The sequence below is a fragment of the Taudactylus pleione genome, unplaced genomic scaffold (assembly GCF_031769625.1).
Source record: "Taudactylus pleione unplaced genomic scaffold, aTauple2 ptg001406l, whole genome shotgun sequence".
Taxonomy (NCBI): Eukaryota; Metazoa; Chordata; class Amphibia; order Anura; family Myobatrachidae; genus Taudactylus; species Taudactylus pleione.
The window spans coordinates 315,476-330,273 of record NW_028285806.1 but is presented as its reverse complement, the minus strand read 5'-3'; the positions used below and the strand labels follow the sequence as shown (position 1 = coordinate 330,273).

At 46.5% G+C, this 14,798-nt stretch overlaps 1 protein-coding gene across 2 annotated transcripts in view; it reads right to left on the bottom strand.

The window, feature by feature from the left end:
* Window positions 1-517: 517 nt before the first annotated feature.
* Window positions 518-14,798, bottom strand: part of LOC148442738 (exocyst complex component 3-like protein) — a 75,566-nt gene continuing 61,285 nt past the window's right edge. For both annotated transcript variants that reach the window (XM_088463545.1, XM_088463546.1), the window contains 5 exons: window positions 12,332-12,473; window positions 11,511-11,633; window positions 11,000-11,155; window positions 5,676-5,800; window positions 518-1,846 (listed from right to left, as the gene is read on the bottom strand). In XM_088463545.1, coding sequence (XP_088319671.1) covers window positions 1,660-1,846; window positions 5,676-5,800; window positions 11,000-11,155; window positions 11,511-11,633; window positions 12,332-12,473 — 733 coding nt within the window. In that variant the 3' untranslated portion in view covers window positions 518-1,659. The remainder of the gene's footprint in view (window positions 1,847-5,675; window positions 5,801-10,999; window positions 11,156-11,510; window positions 11,634-12,331; window positions 12,474-14,798) is intronic.

Below are 14,798 nucleotides of genomic sequence, written 5' to 3'. Positions count from 1 at the left end.
ACCGGCAGAGTGCAGGTGATGTCACAGTGTATAATATACAGGTACCGGCAGAGTGCAGGTGATGTCACAGTGTATAATATACAGGTACCGGCAGAGTGCAGGTGATGTCACAGTGTATAATATACAGGTACCGGCAGAGTGCAGGTGATGTCACAGTGTATAATATACAGGTACCGGCAGAGTGCAGGTGATGTCACAGTGTATAATATACAGGTACCGGCAGGTGATGTCACAGTGTATAATATACAGGTACCGGCAGGTGATGTCACAGTGTATAATATACATATTATAAGCAGACCTCACACATTCACTCATAGGCAAAGCTTTCAGAGCACTGTACCCCCCGGCCTGGGAACGGTCTGTAGGAGATCACTGTACCCCCCGGCCTGGGAACGGTCTGTAGGAGATCACTGTACCCCCCGGCCTGGGAACGGTCTGTAGGAGATCACTGTACCCCCCGGCCTGGGAACGGTCTGTAGGAGATCACTGTACCGTGGGTCACAATGGAAACAATTAGTTCTCCCAGAAACGTATCTTTATTTTGGATATTATACATCGATGTTACAGAGTCTAATACACAAATGTTTGTAGCGATCATTATGGGGCTGGTTCTGACGCATCTGCAGAAATGGTTAATGCTGCCCATCCACTAGGCGATTAAACCTAGCGATAACGACGGCCGTTATCGCTCCATCGCTTGGTAATCGCCCACAAATCGGGCAGTAAAAGGTTAAAAATGACCAGCGATGCCCGTCCACTAGGCGATGCGGGGGACGTCGGCACAATTTTGACGCCGTCGTCTCCCGCGGGGTGAAGTGCATATAATGAACATTCAGACGCTCAGTGTACGCAGATCAATCATCCCCGAACATGGCAATCTGACGGCGGTCGTCAGGTTGACCGTCATGTTCGGGCGATGATTGATGTTAAAAACGACCAGCGGGCGCGCGCATCGCTGGTCGTTTTTAACCTTTTACTGCCCGATTCGTTATCGCTCCATCGCGAGGTCTTATGATTTCCTCGCTGTGATTGCATCAAAATCTGAAAGTGGGGTCTGAGGATGTGTCGTACAACGTATTCAAAGTAGCTCTGCCGCATCGCAACTCCAGCGGACGGAGCAACAGGTGACCGGCGGTTCTGGGCCACAACTTTGGGGACACACAGAACAGCTGCGTCACGTGGGATAAATCCCGACTTCCATCCAGACACAGCTGCGACCGATCTCTTCTCCCCAATATGGGGAGGGTAATAATGCGGATTATATTGATTACTGTTCAAGCTGTGGATGGAAAATGACGTGACTCGCGTATGCGAACACGCAGCTGCTCGCACAGAGGGGGGACCCGACGCATGCACAGAGGGGGGGGCAGACGCACGCACAGAGGGGGGGGCCCGACGCTCGCACAGAGGGGGGGGCCCGACGCTCGCACAGAGGGGGGGGCCCGACGCTCGCACAGAAGGGCCGATACTTGCGAGTGTCGGGCCCCCTCTGTGCGTGCGTGCAGAAGCTAGTGGGCTGCCGCGGCCTGCGCATCTGGGAATCAGCCCCTACGCCTTTCGTGTTTAATGTACGTTCCTCCATCCTTGTTTTGTTAACGTATATACACCCAGATATTTAGCTCTATATATATATCCTGCACACAAGCAGACGGCCGGCGGTCAGGCACACGAGCTTGGATGAAGACAGAATGGATGCGCTGGAGCCGGGACAGAGATGTTACTAAAAATGGGGCGATAGTCGTCAGGAAGAGCCAGGGCCTGACACTGCATCATGCTCAGTACACTGTGCCGCAGGTCACGCGTTACATCACCGCGCAGCTCCAGCAACGCCAGAACGTGGTCATCACTGGGGAGAGAGAGAGACGGGAACCATTGTTACATAGCATTAGATTTACAGAAATACAGCACTTTTCTGTGTGGGTGTATATATATATATATATAGAGAGAGAGAGAGAGAGAGAGAGAGAGAGAGAGAGAGAGAGAGAGAGATTTTATACATATACACACATTGTGTGTATATTATAATAGATCTATATATCTATCTCTCACACAGTAATACATACATACAGAAATACATATATACATACACACACACAGAAATACATACACACACAGAAATACATACATACAGAAATACATATATACACACATATATACATACACACAGAAATACATACACACACAGAAATACATACATACAGAAATACATATATACACACATATATACATACACACAGAAATACATATATACAGAAATACATATATACATGCATATATACATGCATACATACACAGAAATACATATATACACACAGAAATGCATATATACATACACACAGAAATACATACATACACACAGAAATACATACACACAGAAATACATACACAGAAATACATACACACAGAAATATATACATACAGAAATACATATATACATACATACACACACACAGAAATACATATATACATAGAAATACATACATACACACAGAAATACATACATACACACAGAAATACATATATACACACAGAAATACATACATACACACAGAAATATATACATACACACAGAAATACATACATACACACAGAAATGCATATATACATACATACATACAGAAATACATACATACACACAGAAATACATACACACAGAAATGCATATATACATACATACATACAGAAATACATACATACATACAGAAATACATACATACACACAGAAATACATACACACAGAAATACATATATACACACAGAAATACATATTTTACCCACTGTGTGTATGTATGTATATAAGTATTGAACACATGAATATTTGTCTCAGGAAATATGTGTATTGGGGCTATTGTAATGAAATTACCACCGAATGTCAGTAATAACCCATGTAATCCACACATGCTAAGATATGAAACCATAGATGTCCATAATTGAAGTTATGTGTAATAATGTGGAATTACACAGGGGAAGAGTATTGAACACAATTACTGAAACTTATTTAATACTTTATACAAAATCCTTTGTTCAAGCCGCCCCCTGTATGGAGAAAGTAGCCGCATACATTGCTCAGGTGGGATTGTGGCCCGTTCTTCCTCACAAACGGTCTTCTAAGGTTCCGTGGCCTCTTCTATGGACTCTGATTTTTAGCTCTTTCCATAGATTCTCTATTGGATACAAGTCAGGTGATTGGCTGGGCCATTCTAGCAGCTTTATTTTCTCTCTCTTGACACCAGGTGAGAGTGTCCTTGGCTGTGTGTCCTTGGGATCATTGTCTTGCTGAGATGTCCGCCCTCGTTTTATCCTCAGCATCCTGGTAGATGGCAGCAGATTTTCATCAAGATGTCTCTGTACATTTTTCCATTCATCCTTCAGTCACATGAAGTATAACAGTACTGTATGCTGATAAACAGCCCCACACCATGGTGTTCCCACCTCCAAACATCACTGCTGGTTTGGTGTTTTTGGGGTGATGTGCAGTGACATTTCTCCTCCATACATGGTGTGTATTATGGCATCCAAAGAGTTCAGTTTTGGTCTCATCTGACCAGGCTATATTCTCCCAGTATTTCACAGGCTTGTCCAAATGTTGTGCAGCAAACTTTAAAAGAGCTTCAACATGCTTTTTCTTCAGCAATGGAGTCTTGCGTGGTGAGCGTGCATACAGGCCATGGCGATTGAGTGAATTACAATTGTACCTGCTAATTCCAGGTCTTTCTGAAGCTCTCCACAAGTGGTGACTGGGCTCTTGGACAACTCTTCTTATAATTCTTTTCACTCCTGTGTCAGTAATCTTGCAATAAGTTTAGAAATCATTCTGTGACCAATGCCATCAGTATGTTTTGCAACAATAAGGTTTTGAAGGTCTTGAGAGAGCTCTTTGCTTTTACCAATCATGAGATGCTTCTTGTGTGACACCTTGGTAATGAGACACCTTTTTATAGGTCATCAGTTGGGACTGAACCAGTTTATATTAATTTGTACTGACAAGGGGCAGGATTGCTTTCTACTTACTGATAGATTTCAGCTGGTGTCTTGGCTTTCCATGCCATTTTGCACCTCCCTTTCTTCAGGTGTCCAATACTCTTTCCCTGAGTCATTTCACATTATTACACATAACGTAACCACAGATGTCCACAAATTTGAGTTCTTTGCATGTGTGGATTGCATGGGTTGTTGCTGACATTTGGTGAAAATTTCATTACAATAGCCGAAATTACAAATATATTTACTGTGAAAAATGGGTGACCCGCCACAGCTTTGCACGGGAGCAATTTCATCTTGTCACAGCCCATTGCATCTCATAAAAACCTACGCCATGTTACCACAGCCCCCTGCATCTCACCAGTGTTACCACAGCCCCCACTGCTGCTGCCCTACGGCTGGCTGGGTCCCGGCTACTAGGATGTGCTGGGAAGGGCAGGAGAATCATGGATGAGCGCTCTGTATTGCAGTTTCCATAGACATTATTAGCAGCATGTTCCTGGGGCTGGGGCACCTGTGCAGATTTTTGCAGTCTCCATGCACACTCCTCCCCAGCTGCAGAACATGGCGATGAGCAATGTACCCTGTATGTCCTGGGCTTCCTGTTGAGCTTCCTCGCCTTGACTTTATTGGTGGCGGTCTCTCACTCCCTCCCCTCTAGGCTCCTGCTAAGAAACAGGACACATTGCCATCTGTGATTTGCTCAGTTTCGGATGCTGTCTTCCTGTTTCAGGTCCCCGGCCAGCTCCTATACAGCAGCTTGGTGCAAGATTTTTTTCTGTGATTTCACTAAAATTGTGACTGCTCGGCTCTCTTGTGTCACAGATGAATGGTTCATGCACATAAACCTTCCTCATCCAGTGCTCTATAGAATAATGAAAACCCCAACACATCTAGCGGTTCAAGAGATTAGCGCAAACGAACAGACAGACCCCTAAACCAGGGATTTTATTATATATAGAGATGCACACACAAACACATATATACATATGTATACAGTACAAGTACATACACACACATTGTGTGTGTGTATATATATATATATATATATATATATATATACACACACACATACATACACACATAGATAGATATATATATATATATATATACACACACACACACCTACAGATATAAATATACAGTATAAATATATATATACATGCAGATATACATACACACACATTATATATATATATATATATACACACACACACACAGAGATAGATATATATATATATATACACATATATAAATATATATACATACGTGTGCACCAGTGTCGGGCCTCCATGTTACAGTACTCCCTAAGAGCCTGACCCTGGGGACGAGTGATATTCCCAGCGGTGTCCCTGTATGTCAGCTACAGTACATACATTACAGGATCTGAGCTGCTTTATGTATAGATGTGATGTGAGCAATGGTGCGGAAATCACCATCAGACCCAAAGCTTGCACCCCAATGTATGTACAGGTCACATCCCTGCCCGGACCATGCAGCTATCGGCCAGGAGCGACACTCAACTGGTGACAGCCGATCTAACAAGAGGTGAGAATTCCTGTAACCCTCAGGGTGGGCCCTACATGGGGGTCCCGAGCGTCACTGGGAGAATTATATACAGGTTACTACAAGGACTAAACATTACTACTTGCATCCTGCTGTACACAAATACCAGACGCTTTGCCCCCATTCACCTGATATCCGGATACGCAGTTATTAATTCAGACACTTCCAGACTCAGCGACGATGAATCTTTTAATGCAAACAGTTTTTGGAGGGAGTGAATGAGGGGGACACAGACCGTAGAGCCCTCCAGCCCCTGCAAAAGATGGAAAACAAGAGTCATTTCACCTATCAGCAAATTGTTCCCCCATGTGGTGCCCCACACACGGCGAGGACATCACGTCAAATCACCCCACAACAAGTGATGAAAATAATCCTTACAAAATGTAAAAAGTCTGTTACATACAACTTCCTAAAGAGAATATAAGATGACATATAAGGCACATCCCCCATACTATCACCCACACCGCACTGCCACACATCCCCCATACTATCACCGCACTGCCACACATCCCCCAAACTATCACCCACACCGCACTGCCACACATCCCCCATACTATCACCGCACTGTCACACATCCCCCATACTATCACATACACACGCACTGCCACACATCCCTCATACTGTCACCTACACCGCACTGCAACACATCCCCCATACTATCACCTACACCGCACTGCCACACATCCCTCATACTATCACTGCACTGCCACACATCCCTCATACTATCACCGCACTGTCACACATCCCCCATACTATCACATACACACGCACTGCCACACATCCCTCATACTGTCACCTACACCGCACTGCAACACATCCCCCATACTATCACCTACACCGCACTGCCACACATCCCTCATACTATCACTGCACTGCCACACATCCCTCATACTATCACCCACACCGCACTGCCACACATCCCCCATACTATCACCGCACTGCCACACATCCCCCATACTATCACCCACACCGCACTGCCACACATCCCTCATACTATCACCTACACCGCACTGCCACACATCCCCCATACTATCACCTACACTGCACTGCCACACATCCCCCATACTATCACCTACACCACACATCCCCCATACTATCACCTACACTGCACTGCCACACATCCCCCATACTATCACCTACACTGCACTGCCACACATCCCTCATACTATCACCTACACCGCACAGCCACACATCCCTCATACTATCACCTACACTGCACTACCACACATCCCCCATACTATCACCTACACCACACTGTCACACATCGCCCATACTATCACCTACACCACACATCCCCCATACTATCACCTACACCGCACTGCCACACATCCCTCATACTATCACCTACACTGCACTACCACACATCCCCCATACTATCACCTACACCACACTGCCACACATCCCCCATACTATCACCTATACCACACATCCCCCATACTATCACCTACACCACACTGCCACACATCCCCCATACTATCAACCACACCGCACTGCCACACATCCCCCATACTATCACCTACACTGCACTGCCACACATCCCCCATACTATCACCTATACCACACATCCCCCATACTATCACCTACACCACACTGCCACACATCCCCCATACTATCAACCACACCGCACAGCCACACATCCCTCATACTATCACCTACACCGCACAGCCACACATCCCCCATACTATCACCTACACTGCACTACCACACATCCCCCATACTATCACCTACACTGCACTACCACACATCCCCCATACTATCACCTACACCACACTGTCACACATCGCCCATACTATCACCTACACCACACATCCCCCATACTATCACCTACACCGCACTGCCACACATCCCCCATACTATCACCTATACCACACATCCCTCATACTATCACCTACACCGCACTGCCACACATCCCTCATACTATCAACCACACCGCACAGCCACACATCCCTCATACTATCACCTACACCACACTGCCACACATCCCCCATACTATCAACCACACCGCACTGCCACACATCCCCCATACTATCACCTACACTGCACTGCCACACATCCCCCATACTATCACCTATACCACACATCCCCCATACTATCACCTACACCACACTGCCACACATCCCCCATACTATCAACCACACCGCACAGCCACACATCCCTCATACTATCACCTACACCGCACAGCCACACATCCCCCATACTATCACCTACACTGCACTACCACACATCCCCCATACTATCACCTACACTGCACTACCACACATCCCCCATACTATCACCTACACCACACTGTCACACATCGCCCATACTATCACCTACACCACACATCCCCCATACTATCACCTACACCGCACTGCCACACATCCCCCATACTATCAACCACACCGCACTGCCACACATCCCCCATACTATCACCTACACTGCACTACCACACATCCCCCATACTATCAACCACACCGCACTGCCACACATCCCCCATACTATCACCTACACTGCACTACCACACATCCCCCATACTATCACCTACACCACACTGTCACACATCGCCCATACTATCACCTACACCACACATCCCCCATACTATCACCTACACCGCACTGCCACACATCCCTCATACTATCACCTACACCGCACAGCCACACATCCCCCATACTATCACCTACACTGCACTACCACACATCCCCCATACTATCACCTACACCACACTGTCACACATCGCCCATACTATCACCTACACCACACATCCCCCATACTATCACCTACACCGCACTGCCACACATCCCTCATACTATCACCTACACTGCACTGCCACACATCCCCCATACTATCACCTATACCACACATCCCCCATACTATCACCTACACCACACTGCCACACATCCCCCATACTATCAACCACACCGCACAGCCACACATCCCTCATACTATCACCTACACCACACTGCCACACATCCCCCATACTATCAACCACACCGCACTGCCACACATCCCCCATACTATCACCTACACTGCACTGCCACACATCCCCCATACTATCACCTACACCACACATCCCCCATACTATCACCTACACTGCACTGCCACACATCCCTCATACTATCACCTACACCGCACTGCCACACATCCCTCATACTATCACCTACACCGCACAGCCACACATCCCCCATACTATCACCTACACCACACATCCCCCATACTATCACCTACACTGCACTGCCACACATCCCCCATACTATCACCGCACTGCCACACATCCCACATACTATCACCTACACCGCACTGCAACACATCCCCCATACTATCACCTACACCACACTGCCACACATCCCCCATACTATCAACCACACCGCACTGCCACACATCCCCCATACTATCACCTACACTGCACTGCCACACATCCCCCATACTATCACCTATACCACACATCCCCCATACTATCACCTACACCACACTGCCACACATCCCCCATACTATCAACCACACCGCACAGCCACACATCCCTCATACTATCACCTACACCGCACAGCCACACATCCCCCATACTATCACCTACACTGCACTACCACACATCCCCCATACTATCACCTACACCACACATCCCCCATACTATCACCTACACCGCACTGCCACACATCCCTCATACTATCACCTACACCGCACTGCCACACATCCCCCATACTATCACCTACACCGCACTGCCACACATCCCTCATACTATCACCTACACCGCACTGCCACACATCCCTCATACTATCACCTACACCGCACAGCCACACATCCCCCATACTATCACCTACACCACACATCCCCCATACTATCACCTACACTGCACTGCCACACATCCCCCATACTATCACCTACACCGCACTGCCACACATCCCTCATACTATCACCTACACCGCACTGCCACACATCCCTCATACTATCACCTACACCGCACTGCCACACATCCCCCATACTATCACCTACACCGCACTGCCACACATCCCCCATACTATCACCTACACCACACATCCCCCATACTATCACCTACACCGCACTGCCACACATCCCTCATACTATCACCTACACTGCACTGCCACACATCCCCCATACTATCACCTATACCACACATCCCCCATACTATCACCTACACCACACTGCCACACATCCCCCATACTATCAACCACACCGCACTGCCACACATCCCCCATACTATCACCTACACTGCACTGCCACACATCCCCCATACTATCAACCACACCGCACTGCCACACATCCCCCATACTATCACCTACACCGCACTGCCACACATCCCCCATACTATCACCTACACCGCACTGCCACACATCCCCCATACTATCACCTACACCGCACTGCCACACATCCCCCATACTATCACCGCACTGCCACACATCCCCCATACTATCACCTACACCGCACTATACCACATATACTATTACCTATCCCCATACCGCACTCTACCACATCCTCCATACTATTACCCACACCACACTATGGGGCCCATTATTTCATTAAATATTTGAGACGCGTTTTTGGGGGTAACAGCAAATATTTAGTATCCCCTGAATGTGTGAGGTGTCCATTCATCATCCGTTAATGGCCGGTTACACATGTGGGAACGCTAGTAAGGTAACGGGCCATCCATCATCAGAGGTGCGATAGGATCACCTGATATTCAGCAAACACCAAAAACTTAAAGTTTTCGGAGTTTGCCTGCAAGAACAAGCGACATCGTTAGATGGAACTTGTTCTCGGGACCCTGCTCCTTCCCCGCGAATCCCATCGCGGACTCTTCAATATCTCCCCAACGGCGTTGCACATATTCGTGATCTCAGGTCACACATGCGCAGAAGCCAGTGCCGGAAGAGGAAAGTAACGCTGTTACTTCTGTAGCGGTGTTACTGGTCGCTGCGACAGCTGTTTTCCGGAGCAGTTGTCCCCACACCGGAGCAATGCTGAATTCCCTGCAGCACGGCGGATTATGTATCAGGGGCCCGTACACTCCCCGATCATGAACAGATTCCTGACAGAGGAACCACAGATCTCAGATACTAGCTGCGATTCCTCCATTACCACCGGTAGGTTTCTATGGGGGATGTGATGCTGCCATATTTACCAATTTCCGGAGTGTGATGCATTCCGGAGATTGAGCCCCACAGCCCACTGTAGCCTACGGGCTATACATCCCAAAAATGACCGTGGCGTTGTCTGTAGACTGTGCATGCATTGGAGTCCTGGCGTAGGAGTGAAGAGACCGCTGTTGGCCGATATGATCGCATCCTGCAATGCAATCAGGGGCACTAATATCGTGCCCAGATGGATAATATCGCGCCCAGATGGATAATATCACGCCCAGATGGATCATTAAATGGGACCCTATTACACATCAGCACTGCTTCCATGAGCTTACTCTCCCCTCCCGTGTCTGCGGGCAGTCGTGTTCCTTCCTTACCATTCTATAGAGAGAAGATCTCAGCTGCTCGGCGTCCAAGGACATCCTCTGTGCCAGCTGCTGCCTCTCCCCACAGCTCTTACACACCAGCTTACTGTGCATCAAAGCCTTGGCATACTCCATGGCAATCATCCTCTCCGTCTGTGCTAGTAGGTGCTAGGGAACAGGACAGGTTATTGGCATATGAGACACCGGTTACTCTCCCTGTAATGAGGATTTACATCTGGCCAAACACTGTATGATCACAGCCACCCGATGTCAGCTGTGCTCGGCCAGTCTTGGTAGGTGTGAGCCTATGCCATATGTGGGCAGCTTGTGTGAATCCGGCAGGTCTAGACTATGTGGCACCAGAACAGTTTCCTCGTCAATTACACATTAAAATAATCCAACAGAGACTACATTGGTGATGAGATGAAGATATTCTATATATATCTCCAATTAGTATCCACCTAGTACTTGGTTTAATGATCATTCAGGAATGCCAGAAAGAGGCGCTGTAACGTACACTAACCTGACATACAGGAGCTCTGGCCTTGGACAGGTATTGGGTGAAGTTTTCTATCTTCTCACAAATTACGCGCACAGTATCTGAACTGGTCAGCCATGGGCGGGATGGGATCTCACGGAACTGTGGCTGCAACAGTATGCAAACATTTTATATATAGGAGTTCTTCATAATGACAAGCCTTTCCTCCAACACTCCACCGCCCAGGCTCACCTGTCACTGCCCTGCTCCACTGCCCAGGCTCACCCGTCACTGCCCTCCACCGCCCAGACTCACCCATCACCGCCCTCCTCCACGGCCCAGACTCACCCGTCACCGCCCTCCACCGCCCAGACTCACCCGTCACTGCTCTCCTCCACCGCCCAGACTCACCCGTCACCGCCCTCCTCCACCGCCCAGACTCACCCGTCACTGCTCTCCTCCACCGCCCAGACGCACTTGTCACTGCCCTCCTCCACTGCCCAGACTCACCCGTCACCGCCCTCCTCCACCGCCCAGACTCACCCGTCACCGCCCTGCTCCACTGCCCAGACTCACCTGTCACCGCTCTCCTCCACCACCCAGACTCACCTGTCACCACTCTCCTCCACCACCCAGACTCCTGTCACTGCCCTGCTCCACCGCCCTCCTCCACCGCCCTGACTCACCTGTCACGACCCTGCTCCACTGCCCAGACTCACCTGTCACCACTCTCCTCCACCGCCCAGACTCCCCTGTCACTGCCCTCCTCTAATGCTTACGGTCACCTGTTCTCCTCTCTTAGATAATAAGATAATGATGTTGCTTTTACAGTGTGAGTCAGAATTTGCTTTCTTTGTGTTGAGTACCTGGATCTCCGTCTGTAGCTCATCCAGGAGGAGGTGAGATGCCTTATTTTGGGTCTTGTTCAGTGATGTTGGCAGACAGGGCACTGCTTTTCGGATCAAAGGATTACTCAGCTCTTCCGGCTGCAGGTACGAGATTGAGGAGCTGCAAACAGATGGTTAATAGAGACACCCTCTCGGCTTATATCTAGAATCAGTGGCATGATTGGCACCATGAGGGCCACAGCCTTACCGGCTAATAATAATACAAGATAAAGGCCCCCCTGGCAATATGACTTGTTGTCAGGTGGGTGTGTAATGCTCACTCATGGGGCGGCTGGCTACTTTCAGGTAATAGGAATAGAAGTAATCAGGGCGCAGACAGGGAAAATAGCTGCTCGAAAACCCAATACACCCACCAACTGGGCTGCTTGCCCAATACACCCACCAACTGGGCTGCTTGCCCAATACACCCACCAACTGGGCTGCTTGCCCAATACAAGCAAAATACACAATAAATACAAATAGTAAGGTAAAACGCCAAAGAGCTCCCCGTCAGACAATAAAGACATAGAATTATACGGATTGAGTCTCCCATACCCAAAATGCTTGGGATCAGGGGTATTTTGGATATTGAAATATTTGCATACCATAAAGAAATATCTTGGGAATGGGACCCAAATCTAAACCCAGAATGCAGTTATGTATTATATGCACCTTATACACACACAGAATGCAGTTACGTATTATATACACCTTATACACACACAGAACGCAGTTATGTATTATATACACCTTATACACACACAGAACGCAGTTATTATATACACCTTATACACACACAGAATGCAGTTATGTATTATATACACCTTATACACACACAGAACGCAGTTATGTATTATATACACCTTATACACACACAGAATGCAGTTACGTATTATATACACCTTATACACACACAGAATGCAGTTACGTATTATATACACCTTATACACACACAGAACGCTGTTACGTATTATATACACCTTATACACACACAGAACGCAGTTACGTATTATATACACCTTATACACACACAGAACGCAGTTATTATATACACCTTATACACACACAGAATGCAGTTATGTATTATATACACCTTATACACACACAGAACGCAGTTATGTATTATATACACCTTATACACACACAGAATGCAGTTACGTATTATATACACCTTATACACACACAGAACGCTGTTACGTATTATATACACCTTATACACTCACAGAACGCAGTTACGTGTTATATACACCTTATACACTCACAGAACGCAGTTACGTGTTATATACACCTTATACACACACAGAACGCAGTTACGTATTATATACACCTTATACACACACAGAACGCAGTTATGTATTATATACACCTTAAACACACACAGAACGCAGTTACGTATTATATACACCTTATACACTCACAGAACGCAGTTACGTGTTATATACACCTTATACACTCACAGAACGCAGTTACGTGTTATATACACCTTATACACACACAGAACGCAGTTACGTATTATATACACCTTATACACACACAGAACGCAGTTATGTATTATATACACCTTAAACACACACAGAACGCAGTTACGTATTATATACACCTTATACACACACAGAACGCAGTTATGTATTATATACACCTTAAACACACACAGAACGCAGTTACGTATTATATACACCTTATACACACACAGAACGCAGTTATGTATTATATACACCTTAAACACACACAGAACGCAGTTACGTATTATATACACCTTATACACACACAGAACGCAGTTATGTATTATATACACCTTAAACACACAGCCTGAAGATCATTTTATACTTTATTTAAGGCACAAAATTATTCAAAATAAAGTTTGTGTACAGTGAACCATAAAAAATCAAAGGTTTCATTATCTCAGTCAAAAAAAATCCGTATTTCAGAATATTTGGGAGACTCAACCTGTAGCTTATTTCTTGTGATGCTGGAACTTTTTTGTTTCTTGATGTTCTTTTCCTCAAAGAATTGTCATATGGAGAGGTAAAGAAAACCAACAATGTGTAGGATTATCCTTTATATATTTAGGTTAGTAGCTGCATCAGCTTACATTCATCATTGTACCAGTGTTATATCATCATCAGATTACATTCATCATTGTACCAGTGTTATATCATCATCAGCTTACATTCATCATTGTACCAGTGTTATATCATCATCAGCAGCTTACATTCATCATTGTACCAGTGTTATATCATCATCTTACATTCATCATTGTACCAGTGTTATATCATCATCTTACATTCATCATTGTACCAGTGTTATATCATCAGCAGCTTACATTCATCATTGTACCAGTGTTATATCATCATCAGCAGCTTACATTCATCATTGTACCAGTGTTATATCATCATCAGATTACATTCATCATTGTACCAGTGTTATATCATCATCAGATTACATT